Here is a 26,484-nt window from a genome sequence, read left to right as displayed (position 1 = left end):
ACCAGATTGCCTTTTTATTATAGAAAAACATTTACTATGTTAACATTTTCACTGCTATGACAACATCTGAATAAGATTTAAATAAACCCCTTAGACTGACCTTCACATAGCAACATTACAGGAGACAAAATTTACTTTTTTTAAGAAAGATACTAAAAAGTGAGACTTTAATGCTACATTCTTTAATATCCATAAAAATTTCAACTCAAGTTTAAATACTTTTTGCTTTATTAAGGAAAGTATAAAATATTCAATTCTACATTTTAAACACTATTATTTTAAGATTCAGATATCTCTTCATACAGCCAGCATGTTTCCAATACTTGCACAGTACCTTAAATAACTGTAACTCTGAAAAATCTTGAACTCTGAAAAATAAACACAAAAAAACACATATTAATGTAGTGTGCCACCCTAACAGGGCAAGGTGATCCTTGACTCCCCTCGTGATTAGTGAGGCTGAGCATCTTTAACTTGTTGGACATTTGTGTGTCTTTGGAGAAATGTCCATTCAAGTCCTTTGTGCATGTTCTAATCAGGTTGTTTACGTTCAGTTTTAGGAGTTCTTTATGTTATAGATATTATTCCCTTATGTGGTTTTCTCCATTGTTTATTCATATGGCTCCGTACTGCATATTTGCGTCCAGGGGAATTACTGGATCAAGGAGTGTATGGGGAATTCCCTGTTTGTTCAATGGTTAGGACTCAGTGCTATCACTGCTGGGGACCGGGTTCAATCCTCTCAGGGAACTAAGATCCCACAACCTGCAAAGCATAGCCAAAAACCAAAATAAAACAAAAAGGTATGTGAAGTCGCTCAGTCGTGTCCGACTCTTTGTGACCCCATGGACTGTGTAGCCTACCAGGCTCCTCTGTCCATGGGATTTTCCAGGCAATAGTACTGGAGTGGATTGCCATTTCCTTCTCCAGCAGATCTTCCCGACCCAGGGATGGAACCCAGGTCTCCTGCGTTGTATACAGACACTTTACCGTCTGAGCCACCAGGGAAGTCCATAAAAAGGTATATACACTTACAATTAATACACTGCCACCTAATTGCTCAGGTGTAAGAGGTTACACTAATTTACACCTCCACCAATTCCATTATATTCCATTATATGCTTAATGATCTCTCCAGACAATTTAAAAGATTTTTCCCACTTTTGAATTAATAATTCTAAGATATATTAACTAGAATTTAGGGAACAGATAAAGAATAGAGGCATGGGGCATATGTGGTTCTGTCCAACTCTTTGTAACCTCATGGACTGTGTACCCTGCCAGGCTCCTCTGTCCATGGAATTCTCCAGGCAAGAATAATGGAGCGGGTAGCCAGGCCCTTCTCCAGGTATCTTCCCAACCCAGGAATCAAACCTGGATCTCCCATAATGCAGGTAGATTCTTTACCATCTGAGCCGCAGGGAAGCTCAAAAGTTTCATGGAATTCTCCAGGCAAGAATATTAGAGTGTGTATCTGTTCCCTTTTCCAGGGGATCTTCTTGATCTAGGAATTGAACCTGGGTCTCCTGCACTGCAGGGAGATTCTTTATCATAGGCCCCAAATAAAGAATAAGACCTGACTTATTATGTTAATGGCTCTTAGAGATAATGCTGACTGTAATAAACACACTAACAAAACCTAGCTAAGGAAAACAGGCATTTGAAAGTCCATGAGTTTTTCAAATTTTACCTTTTGTAGTAGGCTGGTACCACTTTTCTACACAGACATTAATGATAAAACTTCCTGGGTTTTCCTTGGGGTCTTCCCCATTTGTTTTCTGTTTCTTTTTTCAGTTTATTTGCTTTGTATCTCTCAGCCATTGAGACAAGATCCTCTGGGACACTCTGAAGCCAATAAATGTCTTATTAGGATTGAGATGATTCCTTTAACATATCAGCTTTTCTATAACATGCTAAAATGCCTCCAAATAGTCAAAGAATTTCCACAATTGATTGCAGATACCTTCCAAACAGAATGGAATGTGTTCCTCTGCATAGTCAGCACTGAATTTTCAAGGTATAACAACCAGTCTGGTGGTAAAACCCCCTGTCAGTCAGTACACAGCCTTCCTGCTCACATGGCCCTTCAGCTGCTTCCCAGTGCCTTTATCTGGTGCCATTTTCTCCTCTTGAGGCCTGAGGACGTGCCCTGCTTCCTCTACACTCTCCAACCTCCACCCACGGGGCTTTTCTTCAGCAGCGTTCAGTGACACTCCTCCACATTAGAACAGGTTCCCCAGTTATACATTATATTATATCATCATATTATATTATAGCACCTCATCTTTGCCATGTTACAACCCTCAAAACACACATAATTATTTGCTTAATATCTGTATTCCCTGACAGGCTGTAAGGCCCAGTACTTAGAATAAACCTTGAAAATAAACTTAAGAAAATAGAGTTGCATATTCTCACCTGATTTGCTCTTTCCAGAATATTAATTAATTCACCAGCAATCTTCCAATCATTTCTAGTGATAAGGGTAATAGATACCCCGGTCCTCCTTCAAGCGGGGGAAGAAGTTAATGTAATTTGATTTATAATTTATATTAATGATTCAGCTAGCAAAACTGAATAAAAGTATAGCAAAACATCAGTTCTTTCACAAGCCCAACTATGTAGGATGCAGTAAGATTTAGCCATTCAGACAAAGAAGATGTAGTACATATATACAATGGAATACTATTAGCCATAAAAAAGAATGAAATAATACCACTTGCAGCAACATGGATGGACCTAGAAATTATCACAATAAGTGAAGTAAATCAGACAGAGAAACACAAATATCATATGGTATTATTTATACGTGGAGTCGAAAATATGATACAAATGAACCTATCTCTGAAACAGAAATAGAATCACAAACATACAGAACAGACTCATGGTTGCCAAGAGGGATGGATTTAGGGGAGAAATGGAGTGGGAGGTTGGGGATAGCAGTGGAAGCTTTCATACATAGGATGGCTAACAGCTAGTTCCTACTGTATACAGCACAAAGAACTATTAATATATTCAAAATCCTGTGATAAACCATAGTGGAAAAGAATATTAAAAAATGTATATATATGTATCACTGAATCACTTTGCTGTACACCAGTAATTAACATAACATTGTAAATCAACCATACTTCAGTTTAAAAAAAAAACATTTAGGCACTGAAATAGCAATTTGGGATCTAATCTGCAGCTGATCAAACAGCACATCACAGGGGTTTTATGACTCTGCTCAAAGAGAGAAAGCAAAAGTCTTCTTTTTCAAGGTAAGGACAGTCTGTGAGAAGAATGAGGGGTCTCCCCGGGGTTGGTGGGCAGGCTCCACAGACTTACCCTGCTCTCCCGGTACGTCCCACTCTGTGGACATATTCTTCGATGTTTCGGGGAAAATCATAATTATAGACATGCGTTACATCATGGACATCAAGACCACGAGATGCTAAATCAGTAGCAATCAGTATTCGCACTTTACCTGGAGAGTGAAACCCAAAGAATACAGACACATTCTGAAAGAATACAGACACATTCTGGTACAAACCAACCCAAGACATATCTGTCCCCTATTAGCTAATCGGGTGAAATATTACTGCTTTGAATATTTAAAAAAACTTAAAGAGAGTGCATGGGGAGAGGTTACTTAGTCTTTCTTTTTTTTGGCCACAAGGCACGTGGGACCTTAGTTCCCCAACCAGGGATGGAACCTACACCCCCTGTATTGGAAGTTAGAGTCTTAACTAGGCCACCAGGGAAGTCTCTACTTAGTCTTTTTTAACTGCTGGCAATTTACAACAGAATAGATACCACCATCCAAATGGTTCATGAATCATGTCAAAGATATATGCCTTTCAGGTAAATTAAGACAACCATCCCCCACTGCAAATTCTTACCTTGATATCTAGGTTTTAAACATGGGCTGAAGAAAGAGAATCTGATTAACATTTAGAGCTAGTTCTGGGATCTGTTAGCTGAAGGCAAATATTAGACATGGGTTCCATGAAAGGTGCTATCACTCAGGAAGACCAAGCATTGGGCCGTTTTAAACTGCAATACTAACTGTATAAATGTACCTGTTTTAAAGCTTTTTAATGCTCTCTCTCTATCACTCTGTTCTCTATTGCCATGCAGAGACTCTACTGATATACGCCGGATACCCAGGTCACTTGATAAATGATCAGCCCTAAAACAAAAAATAAAAGTCAGGGGTCTAATTGCTTATTTGAATACCACAATCAATTCATTACTGCTATCTCCCCTGGCAAGAGTCTGAAGTAATAATGTACATATTCTAAGACATATACCCTTCCCTCGTTTGAAATGATTATACAAATAGAAACAATGCTAAAACAAACACATGACTGATGATTTCAATGTAAAAAATATACTCACACAGCTTTCCGGCTGACAAATATTATGACTTTGTCCTTGGGAGACATGCTGTCGATGAAAGCTTGGATATGTGATCTTTTCTCATCTTCTGTGGTGACAATTATATTTTGTGTCACAGTACTTACAGCCTAAAGGATTCACAGATCATAGTACATCAACATTAATAGGTAAACTCCTTAATGGCTCGAAATCCATCTTACTTCTGTCATTGGTTAAATGTTTTAATAATAAACTGCCAGCAGAAAAAATGGCAAGTTCTTCCAAAAATCTCCCGTTCCTACTCAAGGATTTAGAGCTTGGTCTTTGATTTTTACCACTTAGTTACCCAAGATAAGCTCGGAATTTCGAATACTTGTCAATGAGCTGAAAGCAACTGGTTGCTATCATATGAAAAGGAATAACCATGGTTGAGGCCAAGCTTACATTAACCATTGCCATAAATTATGGCTATAGCCTTTACAATGTTCAGCTTATGACACTAAGAGCTTTAATTAAGTATTGTGACAACTTAATACAAAATTTCCAAATATCAGTTACCATTTTTCTACCCCCAAGATGAAATAGATTCTAAAGTCTTTATCCTGTTTTTTGTGAAATCTCATAAAATGAGCCTAGGCAACAACTTGTTATTAATTACCACTGATTTAAGTAAAAGGTCAATTTTCATTAATAATTAGTTAAAAGGCCAATTTCAATTATGAAGTGAAAGGCCAATGAACTTTATAATGGCAAAACAGTTACAAAATTAATAAGATATAAATAGTAATTAAAAATAAGCTTACGACTAGATCCAAAGTACCAACATACACAATCATGGGCTCTTTCAAATAAGATTGTGCGAGTCTACGAACAGCATATGGCCATGTTGCACTAGAGATAAAATGTAATACAAAAATGTTAAAATGTTTATTAGGAATCAAACATTACTAAGTTTCCCTAAGAATGCTATGAACCAAATTACCCAGGAAAGACAAACAGTACTTTTTAATGAGGCTGACTTCACAGAAAATATATGCTTCATAATGAACTGCTCAAAGAAGCTACTAAAATAAATCTTCAAATAAGTTTAATAGGTTTATAAACAAAAGGTGAAGGAGAGGTATACCTTTCCCATCTATAGGGAGCTAAAATGAATTCAGGTGTTAGATTAGTTTTTTCTTGGCCTTTAAAAATGGTAAAAAATAAAAGTAAAAGCCCAGCGTTTTTCATACACTGTGTGTGTGTGTGCGCACGCTCAGTTGTGTCTGACTCTTTGCAACTCAGTGGATTGTAGCCCGCCAGCCTCTTCTGTCCATGGGATTTTCCAGGCAAAAATGCTGGAGTGGGTTGCCATTACCTACTCCAGGGTATCTTTCCAACCTAGGAATCAAACTTGAGTCTCTTGCATCTTCTACATTGGCAGGCAGATTCTTCACCGCTGCACCACCTGGGAGCCCTTTCATACATTGTCGGCAGACAAAACCAAGAGCTTGAGCCAAATAAAAACATTTTAACTGTAATGATGATTGGATATGTAAATTCAGATGTTTCTTCAGTCATATGTTATGAAAACAACCACCTTCTGTACTTCCATACTAATTAACAAGGTTTACTTAGGAAACAAAATGAATAAATTTACTGTATTTCCCCAGTTATATACTCTTCCTTGCTTCAGTTTTATCTTGGCTAAAAAGTGTTCTGTGATCAAATATTCACCTCTAAGGACAGATGGTTACTTTTTCCAATCTTAGACCCCCTATAGAACAGTTTCTCCAGGATGTTTTCATAAAAATCTTATTTTTAATTCAGGAAACCCAATAGTCATTGTTAAACTGTTGCACTGAGTTGCTATACTAAGTGATAACATATCTTTCACCAACAGATCTCAAAATACTTTTAAGTAAGACCATTCCCATAGAAAAGAAATGCAAAAAAAGCAAAATGGCTGTCTGGGGAGGCCTTACAAATAGCTGTGAAAAGAAGAGAAGCGAAAAGCAAAGGAGAAAAGGAAAGATATAAGCATCTGAATGCAGAGTTCCAAAGAATAGCAAGGAGAGATAAGAAAGCCTTCCTCAGCTATCAATGCAAAGAAATAGAGGAAAACAACAGAAGGAGAAAGACTAGGGATCTCTTCAAGAAAATCAGAGATACCAAAGGAACATTTCATGCAAAGATGAGCTTGATAAAGGACAGAAATGGTATGGACCTAACAGAAGCAGAAGATGTTAAGAAGAGATGGCAAGAATACACAGAAGAACTGTACAAAAAAGAGCTTCATGACCCAGATAATCACGATGGTGTTATCACTGACCTAGAGCCAGACATCCTGGAATGTGAAGTCAAGTGGGCCTTAGAAAGTATCACTATGAACAAAGCTAGTGGAGGTGATGGAATTCCAGTTGAGCTATTCCAAATCCTGAAGGATGATGCTGTGAAAGTGCTGCACTCAATATGCCAGCAAATTTGGAAAACTCAGCAGTGGCCACAGGACTGGAAAAGGTCAGTTTTCATTCCAATCCCAAAGAAAGGCAATGCCAAAAAATGCTCAAACTACCGCACAATTGCACTCATCTCACACGCTAGTAAAGTCATGCTCAAAATTCTCCAAGCCAGGCTTCAGCAATATGTGAACCGTGAACTTCCTGATGTGCAAGCTGGTTTTAGAAAAGGCAGAGGCACCAGAGATCAAATTGCCAACATCCGCTGGATCATAGAAAAAGCAAGAGAGTTCCAGAAAAACATCTATTTCTGCTTTATTGACTATGCCAAAGCCTTTGACTGTGTGGATCACAATAAACTGTGGAAAATTCTGAGAGATGGGAATACCAGACCACCTGATCTGCCTCTTGAGAAATTTGTATGCAGGTCAGGAAGTAACAGTTAGAACTGGACATGGAACAACAGACTGGTTCCAAATAGGAGTTCGTCAAGGCTGTATATTGTCACCCTGCTTATTTAACTTCTATGCAGAGTACATCATGAGACACGCTGGACTGGAAGAAACACAAGCTGGAATCAAGATTGCCGGGAGAAATATCAATAACCTCAGATATGCAGATGACACCACCCTTATGGCAGAAAGTGAAGAGGAACTCAAAAGCCTCTTGATGAAAGTGAAAGTGGAGAGTGAAAAAGTTGGCTTAAAGCTCAACATTCAGAAAATGAAGATCATGGCATCCAGTCCCACCACTTCATGGGAAATAGATGGAGAAACAGTGTCAGACTTTATTTTTCTGGGCTCCAAAATCACTGCAGATGGTGACTGCAGCCATGAAATTAAAAGACGCTTACTCCTTGGAAGGAAAGTTATGACCAACCTAGATAGCATTTTCAAAAGCAGAGACATTACTTTGCCAACAAAGGTTCGTCTAGTCAAGGCTATGGTTTTTCCTGTGGTCATGTATGGATGTGAGAGTTGGACTGTGAAGAAGGCTGAGTGCCGAAGAATTGATGCTTTTGAACTATGGTGTTGGAGAAGACTCTTGAGAGTCCCTTGGACTGCAAGGAGATCCAACCAGTCCATTCTGAAGGAGATCAGCCCTGGGATTTCTTTGGAAGGAATGATGCTAAAGCTGAAACTCCAGTACTTTGGCCACCTCATGCGAAGAGTTGACTCATTGGCAAAGACTCTGATGCTGGGAGAGATTGGGGGCAGGAGGAGAAGGGGACGACAGAGGATGAGATGGCTGGATGGCATCACTGACTCAATGGACGAGAGTCTGAGTGAACTCCGGGAGTTGGTGATGGACAGGAGGCCTGGCGTGCTGCGATTCATGGGGTTGCAAAGAGTCGGACACGACTGAGCGACTGAACTGATCTGAAGGCTCTAAAATCAAATGAATTCTGTTCCACTGGTTCTACTTTGCAGACTGGCAAATTAAACATATACCTACCTTGTCATAACTGTCTGCCTGTCTGGACGTACATCTAATAAAATCTTCATTATCTGGGGTTCAAATCCCATATCCAGCATTTTGTCAGCTTCATCTAATACCTGCATTAGAAAGGGCCAGATTAGGGGAATTTCCTGGTGGACCAGTGGTTAAGACTCCGCACTTTCACTGCCGAGGATGTGGGTTCAATACCTGGTAGTGGAACTAAGATCCTGCAAGCCACACAGCAAAGCCAAAAAAGGGCTAGATTAGATGTGGACGGTAGCTAACATATATGTTCTTTCCCTATGAATATTAAGATAACTTTCTCATTTCCTCCACTACCTAAACTATATGTACTTGAACACCATTGATTTGTTTGACAACCAATAAGTTTCTAAATATATTCAATGAAAATATAATTTAAATGTCTAAAGTAGTCATGTGGAATTCTTTTGTACTTATCTGCATTTTCTAACATTTATAAAATATTAAAATGGAATTATCTTTAAAATGTATATTTTAACAAACTAGAGGGAATGAGAAGCATTCCTAGGATTTAAAACTATTATGAAATGGACAGCCATTCTAAAAGGTTTGATGAGAGCTAAGTTCTTCCTCCCAGGGCCCCAAACCCCTGCTCCAAGATTACCAGGTAGGTTATGCTTTTCAGGTACACAAAGTTATTCATCTGTAGATCATGGAGTCTTCCGGGAGTGGCGATGATAATGTCTGCACCTTTTGATAAGTCTTTTATTTGTCCATCTCTATTGCCACCACCATATATACAAACACTTAAAAAAAATACAGAGGTTCATGTTCAGGTGGGGAATACGCCTTCACAATTCAAAATCCCAACGAACCTAAGCCCATTTGAGGTATAAAATTTAAAAAAGTATATAAATCAAAAGTATCAGGCTAAGTATAGTCCTGGCCCCTTTCTGAGAACCATCCATAGCTATCAACCCACACTGATGTGTCCTACAAGGTCCATGTTCGAATCCTCATTACCTGACCCCACCACCCCAGCTACAGTCAATTTGAATGAAAGGTAATCAATGCCTGGCCACATACTGAGCCAATCGGCGTCTCATTATGTGTGAAAACAATGAGGAGGATGTCTAAAGCTACAGAGGATTAAAATGCTGGTGCAGGGATGGCCAAAGAAAGCAACTCACCTTTTAAGACCTCTGTATGAGTATTCAGAGCACTCGGCATCCACTTGCAGAGCCAACTCGCGAGTTGGGGTGAGGACTAACATACCAGGCCCGTTCCTGGCTCTTTGGAGAAAAAGCACATCAGTATCCATCTCAGGCACACAGGACCTTCATCCAGTGCCTTCAAAATCGGCAGCAATGAACATCTAAGTCATCAACATGCACCTCTCATAAAAAGCGGAGAAATAAAAAGAAAAACAGCCTGACCAAAGAATCCTAGAGCCCAGACACGAGCCTTCTCATGGAACACAGCCAGTGCTTTTCTGTGTCAGACATTCTCAGAGGACTGTACTGAACTCGGTCATTTGAATAACCTGTTTCCAACATCTCACTGTGAAGACTTGTGGCAGATATTACCTGCTGCTTCCTGAAAATGTTTCATCCATTTATATCCACCAACACAACAAAAAGTGATTTTTCCCTGAGATGAGGCACTCCCCTTAGACCGGTGCAATCAAACATTGCATTTTTTGGAATTCTTATCTACTAAACCCCTAAAGAATACCCAGATGTAGAAATTCTTACACAGGTTGGGAGTCAATATGAATAAATCCAGGCATTAAGTAGGACAATGTCTTCCCTGTTCCAGTCTGGGCTACTCCTATCAGATCTATTCCTTGTAGGATGATTGGCCACGCCTGTGACTAGAACAGAATGATATATATTAAAATAAAAAGTGCATTTCTTTCTGTCAAGTATTCCTCCTCTCCCAGCCCCAAACTTCTCAACATTTTGAGTGCTAGGCAGTGGTGGGTGTGCTGGGAGGATGCTTATAAGAGACAGCTGTTCCTGGTGTTATAAGTTCAAATGACCAGAAATTGGCAGGGGGAGGAGGGGGGAGCCAGTGAAATGTTAGAATTAAAGAAAGCATACCTGAATTGGTGTTGGCTTTTGAAAACCTGCCTTTTGAATATTTCTCATAACTTCAGGGTAACAGTGAAATGCATCCTCAAAATTACAAGTAGGGTTAGGAAGAGGACGTTTCTCACCATCTTTCAGGTCATCGCAAATTATATTATAATTTTCCTTCCTTTAAGAAAATAGAACAAGGATTAAGGATTAGTGGCTTTGATCACTTTACTCCCCAAGCAAGAAAATTTTTCCAACATTAAGGGCATATCTAGGAATTCAACAGCAACTGATTGAAATCAGACTGTTGGTTAAATTATAGTCAAAAAGTAATACGAAATAGAAGCTAGTTCATCTTTTTTTTTTTACCAGAACAGTTCCAGAGAAGAAAAATAATTACACTGTATGCATGAAAGCCAATGAAAATTTCATGAAAAGGTTGAGAATAGAACCTGAAAATTATATGCTTCATGAATCAAAGTCAGATTTGGCAAACACCTGAGGGCTTATAACATTTCACACACATTTCCTTAATTAATCCTCAGCAATCCTTTGAAGTGGGAATTACTCTCATCGGACAGATGGTCTTTAGTTATGGTCTGTCCATGGTCAGAGCCCTACCTCAATCCTAGAATAACTGCTCTGTCTGCTATACCATACTATCTTAGTTTTATAAAATATATTAATAGGAAAAATGTTACCATTAGGAGTTTTAGTTCCATATAATAAGGATTTAAAAGTAAGAAATTATTCTACTATTCAGATATCAGATCAATTTCTTATGATTCTCAACAGTTGTAGGAAGAATTCTATAAAATTACTGCCAAATACGACAGAAACTAACCATGTCTCTCTTTAAATTTAAACATTAAAATTCAGTTCCTCAATTATATGGGCTATATTTTAAGTGTTTAATAACCATATATGGATAGTAACTACTCTAGACACAAATACAGCCCATTTTCCCTCTTTGCCAAAAGTTGTACTGATCAGCAATCCCTAATATATGATTTCAGATGCAACCAAGTTTTCTTTTGAATATGGAAGCTAAAGTTTCAAATGCAATCATATAAAGTCTTTCCTGAGTGAGCTAATTTACTAGCCTAATTCTGCAAATACTCACTAGAAAGTATTAAAACTAACCCACCTCCAATTGTCTACTTGTTCTTGTGACATTGAACTTGTTTTTTCTGACTCTATGTAAAAGTTTTTCTTAACCGGAGGCAAACCTGGGGAAAAAAACAAAATTTAAACTTCAATGAATAATGAGAATTCACATTTTACTGTCATTTATTCAAAGCAATAGAAATCAAACTAAAATATATATCAAGGTCGCCTTGCAGACATGGGGATTTTAGACAGTTGTTCTATACTTTGCCAACCTCTAGGAGATCTCCATTTTTGGTTTGTCTTTCAATTACATTTTTCACCCAAGAACAAGATCTTGAATAATTAAATACAAAATAAAATAAACCATGCTTCATAAGACACTCAGTCATCACAACTGACGAATCTTTTCTCATAGCAGACTAACTTTCTTTGCTTTGAAGATCCATCCCATTAGTGTTAAGGAATAAAATATTTACCCTTATTCTATTCTCTGAAGCTACTTTGTTTTCTTTTTTAAATGCTCATCAGGACTCCACCAACTTAAATCCTTTCTCTGTCCCCTATCTCTGCCCCAAATCTTCTAACACTTGCGTTGTGATGGCATTGGACAGGCTGACCACCGTAGTCACATAGTAATGGTCACTGCTTAACTTTAAATAAATGGTGTTGTTTTTCTGTCTCATTCTGATCAAATGAAGCTTGAATTTACTCTGAAATTCAATGAATAATATGGAACATTATATTTAATTCCAAGTGAGAATTTAAAAAATCTGTTTCCTCAAGAACTGTATATACTTATTAAATGTTTCCTCCCTTTTATTTTGCCCTTCTTGGTTAAGAAACTCCAAGATCAACTTTTGCTCAGTCACAGCAAAATGTTAACTTACAGTTGGCAGGTTTACTCACTTCATTTCCCTTTTGTCCCAATTTTCTAATTTTATTAAACTTGTGCAGTGAATTGTCTCAAAGAAGATGAGATATCAAATTTTAACCTCCCATTTATAACATAAACCACAACACAGACATAGAAACTATCATGCCCTAGGCACTACTTATAGCATTTCAAATTATACTGTCATTTTGCATATAGATTTCATTACTAAGAGCAACACTTTTTTACAGAGGCTGCTGCTGCTAAGTCACTTCAGTCATGTCCGATTCTGCGTGACCCCACAGATGGCAGCCCACCAGGCTCCTCTGTTCCTGGGATTCTCCAGGCAAGAACATTGTAGTGGGTTGCCATTTCCTTCTCCAATGCATGAAAGTGAAAAGTGAAAGTCAAGTCGCTCAGTCATGTCCGACTCTTCGTGACCCCATGGACTGCAGCCCACGAGGCTCCTCCATCCATGGGATTTTCCAGGCAAGAGTACTGGAATGGGTTGCCATTGCCTTCGCCATTTACAGAGGCTAAAAACCTCAATTAAGAGGAACAACAATATACTATAGAAAAATGCTGGGATCCAGCACTAACCTTCCCACTTTTTCTCATTCCATTTCAAAATGTTTTCTCGGAATTTATCCCAATCAATCAATTTCTGCTCTCCTGAAACATCCTTCATTGCATCTTTTCCATCTGAAAGTTGGACAGCAGCAACACCTGTTAAAAAATTCCACATCAGTTTCCAAACAAACCTTCCCAATATAAAATCCCAAGCCATTTTACAATTTTCTGTTTCATTTTATTTTTTTTTATTTTTTTTTCAATTTTCTGTTTTAATAACCCAACAATAATAATGCCTGAAACATAAAATTTAGGAATTTGGTACAACAGTGCCATGACAATTCTGGTCATGGTTTGTCAGTTAGTTACTTCAGATTTCTGAAAGGCAAAAAAATAAAATAAAAATAAAATAAATACTGGAGAAGTTAAAAAGCATGAGAGCCTAGTGTTTGCTAATAAATCACACATCACTAAATCTTTATAATAATCCTGTGTGGCAGATGCTACCCCTGGTAAACAGAGGAAATAGTATCCTAGAGGCTTTTTGGAGGTACTTTCCCAAGAAACACCAAGATGCAAGGTTGCTAGCTGAACACAAGGCTCTCCTGAAAATGGCTTAATAATGGCTTTCTCTCTAGTCCAAGTATATTTGAGATTTTTAAAAATATCAAATACTTAAGCAGTTTTCAAAGTTAGTCACATTCCAGGGAAATAACCATAGACAGAAGGCTAGGACTAACCCTTGCTCTACTATCAACAGTGAAGTATATTAAAAGGTTATTCTGTTTTACTCCAAAGTAAAACTGCTAGACTTAACCACAGATATTAAGTGTTTCAGTTTGAGGAAAAGTATTCTGGATTTCATAGAAAAAAATTCCTTCTATAACACACTAGATTTAACGATGGCAAGCCAAAGCTTTGTTATCAGGAAAAACAGCTATAATATGGCTTATGACACTGAATAAAACATTTAAAATTTTATAGGGCTCTAGGGGGCAAAACAGACTTACCAAGTTTGGATTCTGTTTTGTATTCTTCTTGTTTTTTAACAAGATCATCTATCACTGTTTTTGCTTTGCTCTGCATTGCCTTGGTGCCAAAGATTCTTACTTCTGCTTCAGGATACCCTCTTATTATCTAGATTCAAGAGGGAAGGCAGGTGAGACGAGTTCCCTTACCATTCCTCCAGCACTCAGCCTCATGTAGTATAAAAATGTAAAGGAAATACAGGATTGCCTTCAATCACCATCTAAGACATAATGAATGGACTACAGCTTAGATGAGTTCTTAAAAAGAAGTATGAAAAACTTTGTCAACTTATCCCACCATATGTTAATAACAGGACAGAAATTAGAGTTAGGAATGACCGTAAGTCACCATCTTCAATGATTTAAGAACATAGAAATTTTACCTGTATTTTTGTGTATGTTGAGCTCTGTATCTCTTTTATATTTGACCCACCACGACCTGTTTTTAAAATAAAAGAATTTTTAAAAAATGAAATGAATTACAGGGAACCTACTACCTACTCTGCCTAAAGAACCTTCTCCAGTTCTTCCCAAATCGTCCAAACAAAGGCTCCCAAGTTTCAGTAATCACGTTCAGTTTGTTAAAAGGGAAGCAGAAGCTTTTTATTCCAAATTGTGTGGGTGACAGGAGGCCCCTTTCCCTAGACACAAAGAATTCATCATCAGTCCAAGCAAAGACTAACTGGATAAAAGAATGTGGATAAATTGGAACCCTTACACAAAACTCTCAACCAAAAAATTCCAATTAAAAATGTTCAAAGGTCTTGAATAGACCCTTCTTTGAAGATTTATGACCAATGCATGTATATAAAAAATGATGAAATCATTGGATATGCAAATCAAAACCACAATGACGTATCACCTGTTAGAACGGCTCATCAAAAAGACGAGGGTTAACAAGTTGGTGAGGACGTGGAGAATGGGAACCCTTGTGCACTGTGGCTAGGAATGGAAATTGATGCAGCCACTATGGAAACAGCATGCAGATTCCTTTAAAAACTAAAAATAGAACTACCTGTGATCCAGCAATCCCACTTCTGGGAATTTAATACACAAGCATTGAGGGACTTCCCTGGTGGTCCAGTGGCTAAGAATCCACCTGCCAATGCAGGGAACACGGGTTCCATCCCTCGTCAGGGAAAATCCCTTAAGCCTCAGAGCAAGTAATAAGCCAATACACCACAACTACTGAAGCCCGATACTCTAGAGAAGCCTGCAACAAGCCAAGAGGAGCCCTCACTCTCCACAACTAGAGGAAGTCCACGCGCAATCAAAACTAAATTAATTAAATAAATACATTTTTAAAATCCTTTTTAAAAAAGAATCAAAACTAGGATCTCAGGATGATAGCTGCATTCCCATATTCATTTCAGCATTATTCACAATAGCTCAGAGGTGGAAATAGCCTAAGGATCTGTGAACAGATGGCTGGATGAAGAAAATGTGGTGTATGCATACAATGCAAGTTTTCAGCCTTAAAAGGAAATCCTGCCATTTGTGACAACAGATAAACCTTGAGAGTTAAATGAGTCAATAACAACAACAACAAAAGACCCTGCATATTCCACTTCTACGAGGTGTCTTATGTAATCAAACTTACAGTAACAAAGTAGAATGGCAATTGCTGGAGGGGTGGGGGTAGGGGGGGATGATGGGGAAACAGGTGAATGGGGAAATGAATTTTTGATAGGGAGATTCAGTCATGCAAAATGAAAACCTTCTATAGACCTACTACAAAAATTGTTCTCACAGTCAACAATACTGTATGTTGTTTACCACAATTCTTAAAAAGGGGGGAAAACCTTAATTCCAATCATTTCTAAATGCTTTTCAAAAATGGATTTGTAAGACTCAATATATATGAAGAAAAATAACCCTGTTTTTCAGCAGATAAATCATATTCAAGTTAATACCCTAACACCTTCTTATCTAAATTGGCTGTCTCATTTGTTGTTCACTGCGGGGTAAGCTGCCAAAGATCTGACCTTTTTCCCCAAAGATTTCATAAGCCTAAGAGTTGGCTCTCCCAAATTACAGTCTCTATAAACTATCACCTAACCTGCCTCTTGAGAAATCTGTATGCAGATCAGGAAGCAACAGTTAGAACTGGACATGGAAAAACAGACTCCTTTTCCAAATAGGGAAAAGAGTATGTCAAGGCTATATATTGTCACCCTGCTTATTTAACTTATATGCAGAGTACATCATGAGAAACGCTGGGCTAGACGAAACACAAGCTGGCATCAAGACGGCCAGGAGAAATATCAATAACCTTAGATATGCATATGACACCACCCTTATGGCAGAAAGCAAAGAAGAACTAAAGAGCTTCTTGACGAAAGTCAAAGAGGAGAGTGAAAAAGTTGGCTTAAAGCTCAGCATTCAGAAAATGAAGATCATGGCATCTGGTCCCATCACTTCATGGCAAATAGATGGGGAAACAGTGGAAACAGTGACAGACTTTATTTTAGGAGGCTCCAAAATCATTGCAGATGGTGACTGCAGCAATGAAATTAAAAGACGCCTGCTCCTTGGAAGAAAAGTTATGACCAATGGCACCCCACTCCAGTACTCTTGCCTGGAAAATCCCATGGACGGAGGAGCCTGTTCGGGTGTAGTCCATGGGGTCGCTAAAAGTCGGACAGGACTGAACGACTTCACTTTCACTTTTCACTTTCATGCATTGGAGAAGGAAATGGCAACCCACTCCAGTGTTCTTGCCTGGAGAATCCCAGGGACGGGGGAGCCTGGTGGGCTGCCGCCTCTGGGGTCGCGCTGAGTCAGACACGACTGAGGTGACTTGGCAGCAGCAGCAGATAGCATATTACAAAGCAGAGACATTACTTTGCCAACAAAAGTACATCTTGTCAAGGCTATGGTTTTTCCAGTAGTCATGTACGGATGTGAGGGTTGGACTATAAACAAAGCTTAGCACCCAAGAATTGATGCTTTTGAACTGTGGTATTGGAGGAGACTCTTGAGAGTCCCTTGGACAGCAAGGAGATCCAACCAGTCCATTCTAAAGGAGATCAGTCCTGAGTGTTCTGAAGTTGAAACTCCAATACTTTGGCTACCTGATGCGAATAAGTGACTCATTTGAAAAGATCCTGATGCTGGGAAAGACTAAAGGCAGGAGGAGAAGGGGATGACAGAGGACGTGATGGTTGGATGGCATCGCTGACTCCATGGACATGAGTTGGGTAAACTCTGGGTGTTGGTGATGGACAGGGAGGCCTGGCGTGCTGCAGTCCATAGGGTCGCAAAGAGTCGGACACGATTGAGAGACTGAACTGACTGACTGAACTGATCAACTTATCAGTTGCATTCAACGCCATCATTTTAGTAGCAAAGTACGTCAGAAACCTCGGGGTGGGGCGGGGGAGGGGACAAGCCTCCTCGCGGGCAGCTGACTGGAGGCGAGGTGGGCGGGGCGGGAGTGATGTAGGCCCCGCCCCGCACCTTCCAGCGCCCCGCAGCGCTCTCACCGATCACGGCGCCCACGCAGTCGTTCTTCAGCTTGAAGGAGAGCGGCGGTTCTCGAATACCCGCGCCCTCAGACTGCTGGAGGCCGAAGGAGCCCCTCTGGCCTCCACCCGCGCAGGTCCTCTGGCCTCTTCCACTGCCTTGGCTCTGCTCCTCCGCCGGGCTCGTATCCGGAGCCCGAGGCAGCGCCTCATCCCGCCGGGAAGCAGCAACCCAGGAGGAGGCGTTGGCGCCGGTTTCCAGCCGAGACATGGCTCCGCGAACAAGATCCGGCCCTGCACCCTCGGAGTGCCGTCGAAGGCTGGTCCTAAGGGGCCGCCACGCAGCCGCGGCTCGGACCCTCGCGCGCCGGAGCCCCGCCCCGGCCGCCTCCCATTGGCGGATGCCACGTCCTGAGCGGGGCCGGACCAATGGCCTCCCACCGTTCTGCGCCCCCGCCAATCCGCGAGCGCCGACATGAGTCCATGCGCCCGCCTCGGGTGCCTTGGGCCTTCCGCGCTCGCATGAGGCCTGGCCGCCGCGAGGACCCGCGTCTCAGTGATGCAGACGCAACAGTCATGTTCACAGTGTTTGTTGTTTTTGAAAGCATAATGCGCAAGTGTTTATTTTAATTATCCCTATTTGAATGGTTTTATTTTTGAATTCTTTAAAGACTTCCACAGGTTTTGGCAAACACACGTGATCCTCCCACTTGATCCTTCAGAGTAGTTCTAGGTGTGTCCGTGGACTCAGAATCAACCTACCTCACCAGCGCTTTAAGGCGTATTTAAGGTGGAAGCCATAGCACACTGCAACTTGCCTAAACTGATGGGGCAAAGGTCCAGGGGGCCGCCAGCTTCTTCAAAGTGGTTGAAGCCTTGCATCAGGCATGCGAGACACTGGCAGTGCTGCAGTCCAGAGATGTGCCCAGTCTCATGGGTTAAAGTCATACAGACTTAATGAAGATAGTCTGACTTATTCATATTATTCCTTTATTATCTTTTTTTCTTCTTTATTATCTTTTTAAAGTCAATGGAATCTGTAGCGATGTCTCATCTTCAACCCATTTATGATATTGGTAATTTGTATCTTCTCTTTTTCTTAGTTTAACCTGGCAAGAGGTTTACGATTTTTTATTCCCCAAAGAACCATTGGTTTTCTCTTGATTTCCTGCTTTCAATTTGATTTTTACTCTTTTATTATTTCTTTTATTTTGCTTACTTTGGATTTAATTTGCTCCTCTTTTTCTAACTTCGTAACGTGCAGACTTAGATGACTGATTCTAGACCTTTCTTTTCTAATATATGAACTTAAGGTTATATATTTCTATCTAAGCAGTTTTCACTGTATCCGACAAATGTTGAGTTGTGTTTTCATTTTTGTTTAGTTCAAGCTGTTGTTACCATCAGGACTTCCTTGGTGGTCAAGTGATTAAGACTGCACTTTAGTGCAGGGGCCCAGGTTCTGTCCTTGGTTGGGGAAGTTCCTCAATGCCTCTGGATACAGGAAAAACAAACAATAAAAGCCAAGAACTATTGTTCTGAAACCAAACTTGAGTCCACTCACCTGCCACACACCAAAGCCAACCTACTGACCCTAGGTTATGGTGAAGAAAATTAGTGTTTATTTGTGGGGCTCCAAGTAATAGAGAGGAAATGAACCCTGAATACACTTTGGAAGGACTGATGCTGAAGCTGAAGCTTCAATACTTTGGCCACCTGATGTAAACAGCTGTCTCATTGGAAAAGACCACAATGCCAGGAAAGATGGAGGGCAGAAGAAGAGGGTGACAGAGGATGAAATGGTTGGATGGCATAACTGATAGGATGGACATGAGTTTGGGCAAACTCCAAGATATGATGAAGGACAGGGAAGCCTGCATGCTGCAGTCTATGCGGTTATGAAGAGTTGGACATGACTTGGTGATTGAACAACAAGAAGTAAGGAGAATAGGCAGCTCATGCTTAAAAGGCCTGAACTCCCTGATGACTTTCAGGGCAGAGTTTTTAAAGGCAGTATTTGGAGTGAAAGCTGAGGCTTGTGGAATTTCTCACTGGTTGGTGGTGATGTAACAGGGTGTTTTGGGAATCTTAGTCATAAACTTTTGGTTCCAGCCAGTCTGGGATCTACACATATTCAGCATATTGTCACCATCCTCCACCTGGGTATCTTGGTTTCTGCATAACCCTCAACGATATGTTTCAGACTGTTACCTATCTCTCTCTCTCTTTTTTTTTTTTACCTATATCTCTTGAAGAGGAACTGGAACTATTTTATGGCTGACAAACTATTCAGGCTATCTTGCTTACCTGCTGGTTCTGGTCTTAACCAAAGTCCTGGTTCCTCCTCAAGGAACAAAACAATACGCCTTTGAGTTCTTACGGAGAGACTCAAGCCCCACTCGGGTGGAGAATGGTAAATTACAGATGAACAGAAGATTCCTAGAGTACAACACTGATAGAGTACAACCACCAACCAATCAGAAGAAAGTCATACACCCTGCAGTCCTCACTCCAAATTTTGTTTTTAAAATCTTTCCCCCAAACCGTAGGGGAAGTTTGGGTAATTTGAGCCCAAGCTACCCATTCTCCATGCTTGGCCCTTGCAATAATTTTTCTTTGTTCCAAAGAGATATTTTGGTTGTTTGGCCACAGTGTGCTAGGGCACACAAACTTAGGTTGAGCAACCTAGGTATGTCTTTGTATTCAAATAGTCTTCTTATAGACAACATACTGTTGGGTCTTGTTTCTTGATCCATTCTGACAATCTCTGACTAAACTGACCACTTTAACATTAAAGTGATTACTGAAATCGTTGGTTAATATCTGCCATATTTGTTACTATTTTCTATTTATTGCTGAGCTTGGTTACAGCTCAGGAGTTTTATTTGGTAAACAAAGGATAGTACACCCCCAAAGCATGAAGTGGGCCAACCCTGAAGGAGCAGCCTTAACCTGTCTAGGCTCCCTCTTTTTATACTTTTTGCCTCCTGCCCTGCAAGCCTGCCATATGCAAATTAGGGCATCATCATCAATCAGGATGATAGAGTAGAAGTGGGTGTGTTTGTTTCACCCAAGTTTCCCACTCCTGTCTGGGGAGTTTTCCTTCACTTCCTTTTTGCAGGCTTTTCTCCTTTCTTCATTTTGGACTCCTTTCTCTATTCTACCTACCTAACATTGCTGTTGTCCTTTATTCTTGTTTTTGAACTTTCATTCAACATTTTGTGGTTTGAGTTGTGCAAATTAATTTTATTTTCTCTCCTATCTTAGTTGAACAATTATTTAGCTTATTTTTAATTGAGTTGTTTTATTATTGCAGTCCATGGGGTTGCAAAGAGTCGCACACAAGTTGGCGACTGACTGAACAAAAACAAGTTTATTGAGTTTTAACCATTCATTGTCTAGTTTGTATACAAATCCATTATTAGAAATGTGTGTTGCAAATAGTTTATCCAAGTCTGTGGCTTGTTTTTTTTTTTTTTTCTTTAAACAGTGTCTTTCACAATTAAGTTGTGTTTTTGTTTTTTTAGTGTTTTTGTTTTTTTTCCTGCACTGTGAGGCTTGTGTGTTCTTAGTTCCTGACCAGGGATCGAACCTGGGTCTGGCAGTGAAAGTGCTAAGTCCTAACCACTGAGCTGTGAGGAAATTCCCAGAAATTTTTATTAATTTTTATTATTTGACTTTCTGAAGAATTTTCTTCACTTTGTTCTGCCATATAAAGGTGACATCTACAAACATTTAAAGAAGAAATTGTACTAGTGATCTAAAATCTCTGCAGAAAACAGAAGCAGGGAGGATAGTTCCTAATTGAGATGAAAATTACCCTTACACCAATATGAACACTAAAGTCGAATATGGGTTTTGAGTGGTAATGATGTGCAGATGTGGGTTCATCATAGTAACAAATGCACCCATATGGTGAAGGATGCTAATGGGGAGGGAGGTTCTGAGGGAGGGGTGGAGGGTTGCTGCTAAGTGGCTTCAGTCTTGTCCAACTCCTAGCGACCCCACGGACTGCAGCCTACCAGGCTCCTCCGTCCATGGGATTTGCCAGGCAAGAGTACTGGAGTGGGTTGCCATTGCCTTCTCCAAAGGGGTGGAGAGTTAATGAGATGTGTATGGGAAGCCTCTAAACTTTCTGCTCCATTTTGCTGTGCACTTAAAATTACTCTTTTAGGTCTATTTTAAGTGGAGCTTTGTGTCTGTCCAGCTTCCCTTTTTTTGTTTTGTTTTGAACTATCTAGTTCCTTCCCCTTGGGTGTTTGATTAGGAAAATTAACATTCTGATACTTTTTTTTCACTTGGTGAGAGATGGTGAAGAAAGGGACATCTAAGATACTAATTCCAGATAATATAAATCCTTGTACTTTTCTTATATTTGCATTTTAAATTATTCATAAAATACAGCAAAATGCATCCCCACCCTATCTGTGACACTAAGCCTTTTGTAATAACCAACCAGGAATTAGAAGGGCCAACCAGTCCATTCTAAAGGAGATCAGCCCTGGGATTTCTTTGGAAGGAATGATGCTAAAGCTGAAACTCCAGTACTCTGGCCATCTCATGTGAAGAGTTGACTCATTGGAAAAGACTCTGATGCTGGGAGGGATTGGGGGCAGGAGGAGAAGGGGACGACAGAGATGGCTGGATGGTATCACTGACTCAATGGACGTGAGTCTGAGTGAACTCCGGGAGTTGGTGATGGACAGGGAGGCCTGGCATGCTGCGATTCATGGGGTCGCAAAGAGTTGGACACGACTGAGCGACTGATCTGATCACTTAAGCAAGTAAAAAATCGGTATGATTATGGGGATTTAAGGTGAGGTCTATCACATACTTGCCCCCTCTAGCATGGATGGAAAAGGAACAAAAGCATGAGTTCAAGCATGACTTTGACCTGAAAGGCCCTGGAGGCTGCACTTTCTGCAGACAGAAATGTGTCCACTGGCTCACATATTGACCTGGGGTATGATAGGTGACATTGACTTCCAGCTCTGGAGTGGGGCAGGGACTTGTCCTGCTCCAAAGGCAGGTGCTGAACTAGCACAGGTCTGCCAAAGTCATACCTGGGCCCTTCTCCACTGCCAAATGCTCAAGCTTCCCAAGTCCAAGGCTGAGAAGCTGCATGGTGGCCCAGCTGCCAGGGTGGGGCTGGAGGTCACCTCTGTATCAGTCCCAGGACCCAGCAGGTTGAGGAGCCTCTCTCCTACAAGGGAACTCAAATACTTCCTAGTCTCTTCAACACAGGGATGAACAATTGTACTCGAATTTCGGCACACATCAAGGTAAGAACTCAGTGGGAACTGTGATTTTGGAAAACAGACCCTGCAGGGCTTAATTTGTCACCTGGACCAGGGAGAATCACACTGTCTCATAGAGAGTCCCTACCACCAGCTGGGTTCTTCTCATTTAGTTCTTAGAAGGCTCCTGTGAGGCGGGTGTGCATGTCTCCATTTCACAGATAAAGAAACTGAAACTGGGGGGCATTGTACTTGAGGCCCAGGGGGAGGTGAGGCCCAAACCAGGCTTTTCTGCAGTGCCATTTTCCTGGCTCAGTTGGTAGAGTCTGCCTGCAATGCTGGAGACCTGGATTCAATCCCTGGGTCAGGAAGATCCCCTGGAGAAGGAAATGGCAACCCATTCCAGTATTCTTGCCTGGAGACTTCCATGGACAGAGGATCCTGGCAGGCTACGGTCCATGGGGTCACAAAGAGTCGGACTTGACTGAGCAACTTACACTTCTATTTTGCCTCTCAGGACCTGTGGGAGCATGATTCCAGCTTCAAACTGCAATTGCTATACAAAGAAAAAAACTATCGTCCCCCTCAGGACATTTAAATGTAGTTTTAAGGTCATTATAGAATTAGTGTGTTCATTACATATGATTTCAAAAAATAAAAAATATAACCAAGAGATAAATTTATTCCTTCCAAATTTTTTACCAGGCAAACTTACGGAAATTCTGGAAACTGGAAACCATATTCATAACATGCAAAGAAGTTTTATGTGTGTAGATAATGGTAATAGCTGGAATTTATTGATCATTTGTTATTTGCTTGGCACAATTAAGGGCTTTAAATGCATGAATTCATTTAATCATCACAACTCTAAGATGGAAGGACTTTTATCACCACCACCCCCATTTACTGATGACAACTGAAAAACGGAGAGGTTAGACATCTTGCCCAAGGTTGCACCCAGCTAGCTGGAGTCAGGGATTGTACCACGAAGGGTGAATGGAAGTGGAGTAGGCTCCAGGATTCAGAGCAACTAGTCATTGTTGTCTGCAGAATGTCACAGGTAGTCTAAGTGTGCAAGTACATCGTCGTGCATAGTGGAAAGTATCTGTTGAACTAGGAAAATACTGTGAGCTGGAAATTGTGCTGAGTTCTCCGCATACAATGTTAATTTAATCTCCTAAACACTCCTACAAGTATCACTATTTTTACTGTCCACATCTTACAGAGGAGGAAGTCGAGGAACAGAGAAGTTACAAACACATCTCCAATTCACAAATTCAATAAGCGACAAGGGTAGCGCTGAAATGCACACTTTTCTATTCCTTCCATAAACATTTCATGCCAGGAATGTAGTAGGCATACTTAGAGGTAGAAGACTTGGTCTCAGTTCTCAATGACCTACAGCCTATCTGAGCAAACAAAAGCAGATCCAATTGTCCTTTTGATCCCTTAGTCCCCAGAGGCTCCTGAGGACTGAGTTGGAAAGCCCGGGGCAGCACGGACAGGGGCGGGCGGGGCCAAGGCGGAGCAGTCCTCCCGGAACATTTGGGTACCACGTACTGGGGCTCGTCCGCTCGCAACAGGCACACCCTTGAGAATCCCGGCCCCCTGGCACCAGGTCTGGCCTGATACTAGGTTACTGGGGTGGCCCAAGCCCTGCGCCAAAAACCCCAGCCCCCCCCTCCCCCGCCCCACCCGGGGGCTTCGCGGATTCCGACGGGCTGTGGTATCCACCGTCCACCAGGACACTGCGGGGGCCTCGTCCCAAGAGGAGGAGTATTTATCTGTATTCATGTGTCAGGCACACATCGACCTGGGCCTCCTTCTGGTTCCAAGGAGAACACTTGTAAACCAAGTGGTCTTCGATCTGCCCATGGAGCAGATGGAAGAGATCCTAGGTGAGTTCTAGGCGGGGCACGCTCCACCCGGCCCTCTCCGGCAAGCTTCTCCACCTCCCACGCTCCCGGCCGCGGGTACAGTCGTTTACCCGCGCCCAGAGCAGTCCGGCCTGCTCCCTCCCCGCTGGGCTCACAACCCAGGCGCCAAATCCTGCACTTCAAGCAACTGACCGAGATCCCGCTGCAAATGCAGACTCTGGACCCCATGGGCCTGGCCGGGATCTCGATTTTCCTGCCGCCCTAGCGACAAGTTCAGTCCACTGTTCTTGGCAGAAGGAGGCAACTGCTCCTCGCCGGAACGTGGGAAAGGGCTGCGTGCTTCAGGCCTCTGGGCAAGTTCGAGGACGAGGACAGGTAGGGTGGAGACAAACTGGGGCTGTGGCCTGGGATGGCAGCCCTATTCGCCTTTCCGCGAGGTGTTGGGAGCTTTCCAGGGTTCCCTCACTCCACCCTGCGCGCTCTGCCAGGGGGAAACACTTCTACAAAGCCCCTGAAGACCTCGCGCGATCTAAGATGGAAGAGGGGAAGTCGGTGTGTCCCTTTGCCCCGCTCCCACCCTCCTGTGTGTGCTCACCCAGACGCGTCTGCTTCCTTGCGACCCCATGGACTGTATGTAGCCCGCCAGTCTTTTCTGTCCAGGCAAGAACACGGGAGTGGGTTATGCCATTTCCTCCTCTACGGGATCTTCCAGGGATTGAGCCCGCATCTCTTACGTCTCCTGCATCATCGGCAGGCGGATTCTTCACCACTGCTGCTACCTGGGCAGCCCCTTCCAAGAGATTGCAGACATTTAAGGGAACGATTTGTCTGCCTTGTTTTCACCTGAGCCTGGTGTCCCAGTTGCTCCCACCCTCCCTCCTCTAGAAGAGCAGTGGAGGGTTAAACCGTTCACCTGGTGGGAAGGAGGCGGAGAAGGCCCGTTGGCCGCGTCTGATCCTCCCAGATCCTCTGTGGTCTGTGTGGTTCTCCAGGCTCTTTTGGTTCACGTCCAGTTTTCCGGCCCTCGGGCTATGCTGATAGAATCCCATGCCTGTGAGGCGGCTCGGTTTAAAGAGAGTCCTGGACTACTTCGGGCAAGCCTGGGCTCCTGGGAGCCGAGGCGGGTCGCCAGGGCCCGCCAAGTCGTAGTTCCCAAATGGCGTTTCCGTCTACAGTTAAGCTGGAGAAATTCCCGATCGTGATGTGGGAGCGGCCCAGGTTCAGCGGAAGCAGTCACGAGCCTCCAACGGGTCTCAACTTGGACGTTCCCTGCAATGGTCGCGTGCCCCAGGGAGGCCTCAAGGCCCCGGGTTGCCCACTGGCCACTGTTGAGGGCGGAGGTTAAACATAGCCTCATTCCAAGGCTAGGAGTGGCACTCCGCTCCGCCGCTCTTTGATCTTGTGACCGGTGTGTAAAATAAGGAACCCGTTTTTAAAGCCGGGTCATGATGCTGCTGCTGCTAAGTCACCTCAGTCGTGTCCGACTCTGTGCGACTCCACAGACGGCATGATGACTCCAGGCCAAGTCTACCTCTTCTCTCCTACCCTTGACCCCAACCTCTAGGGAAACCACTTTCCCTCCAGCCCGTCAGCACAGAAGCGCCCTTTTTAAACTCTCAGATCAGCGGGGAGTCCTAAGTGAATCGATTTGCACTAAGAAACAATGAAACCCAAAGCAAAGCGGGGACCTGCGAGCACTTGTTTCCGACTTACTGTGGGCCCGTACGGCCGGATTTGGACTTGTAGCCCGCAGCCAGGCTCGCCCCGCAAAGGGCCGGAGGCTTGGAGGGTGCCTCGGCAACAGGGTTCCGTTTCCTCCCAGTCTCGAGGGCTTTCCTAGCCTCCTCCGGTCTGAGCTGCCCGCACAGGATAGAAAAGCAGCCAAATTAGAATCTGAAGCACGTGATATGAAGTTTAAAACAGGCATGCGACCTCCACATCCCACAGCCCTAAAAAAAGGCCAGGAGGCCCCAGTTCCTCCCGCAGGCGGAACTCTGTCCACACGCGGGATGTACGGGATGTACGGA

The 26,484-nt window shown here is 42.2% G+C and overlaps 1 protein-coding gene across 3 annotated transcripts; it reads right to left on the bottom strand.

Annotated features, from left to right (window-relative positions):
* Positions 1–10: 10 nt before the first annotated feature.
* On the bottom strand, positions 11–26,412 carry DDX43 (DEAD-box helicase 43). Of its 3 annotated transcripts, XM_070795735.1 has the most exons (18): positions 25,371–26,412; positions 25,053–25,247; positions 14,263–14,318; positions 13,862–13,988; positions 12,882–13,007; positions 11,448–11,529; positions 10,325–10,481; positions 9,977–10,095; positions 9,413–9,514; positions 8,887–9,028; positions 8,256–8,356; positions 5,166–5,253; positions 4,384–4,511; positions 4,065–4,174; positions 3,331–3,469; positions 2,419–2,506; positions 1,691–1,845; positions 11–368 (listed from the first exon to the last, which is right to left on the bottom strand). In XM_070795735.1, the coding sequence occupies exons 1-17, from the start codon at positions 25,504–25,506 to the stop codon at positions 1,729–1,731; spliced, it is 2,013 nt and encodes a 670-aa protein (XP_070651836.1). In that variant the 5' UTR covers positions 25,507–26,412; the 3' UTR covers positions 11–368; positions 1,691–1,728. The 3 variants fall into 3 exon arrangements, with proteins under 3 accessions (XP_070651836.1, XP_070651838.1, XP_070651837.1); XM_070795737.1 differs by lacking the exon at positions 25,053–25,247 and having other exon boundaries at positions 25,371–26,410; XM_070795736.1 differs by lacking the exons at positions 25,053–25,247; positions 25,371–26,412 and adding an exon at positions 17,365–17,660.
* Positions 26,413–26,484: the final 72 nt, after the last annotated feature.

Source organism: Bos indicus, chromosome 9 (genome assembly GCF_029378745.1).
Source record: "Bos indicus isolate NIAB-ARS_2022 breed Sahiwal x Tharparkar chromosome 9, NIAB-ARS_B.indTharparkar_mat_pri_1.0, whole genome shotgun sequence".
NCBI lineage: Eukaryota > Metazoa > Chordata > Mammalia > Artiodactyla > Bovidae > Bos > Bos indicus.
Note: the sequence above shows the minus strand (reverse complement) of the source record. Positions and strands in the feature narration are given on the sequence as shown.

Excerpts from the sequence above, each read along its gene's own strand:
- DDX43 (XM_070795735.1), bottom strand. The coding sequence starts at position 25,506 with ATGGGATTCTATCAGCATAGCCCGAGGGCCGGAAAACTGGACGTGAAC. Across the intron at positions 4,175-4,383 it reads TTTGTCAGCCGGAAAGCTGT|GGCTGATCATTTATCAAGTG; the intron begins GTGAGTATATTT and ends TTTTTGTTTTAG. Across the intron at positions 3,470-4,064 it reads ATTAAAAAGCTTTAAAACAG|GTAAAGTGCGAATACTGATT; the intron begins GTACATTTATAC and ends TTCACTCTCCAG.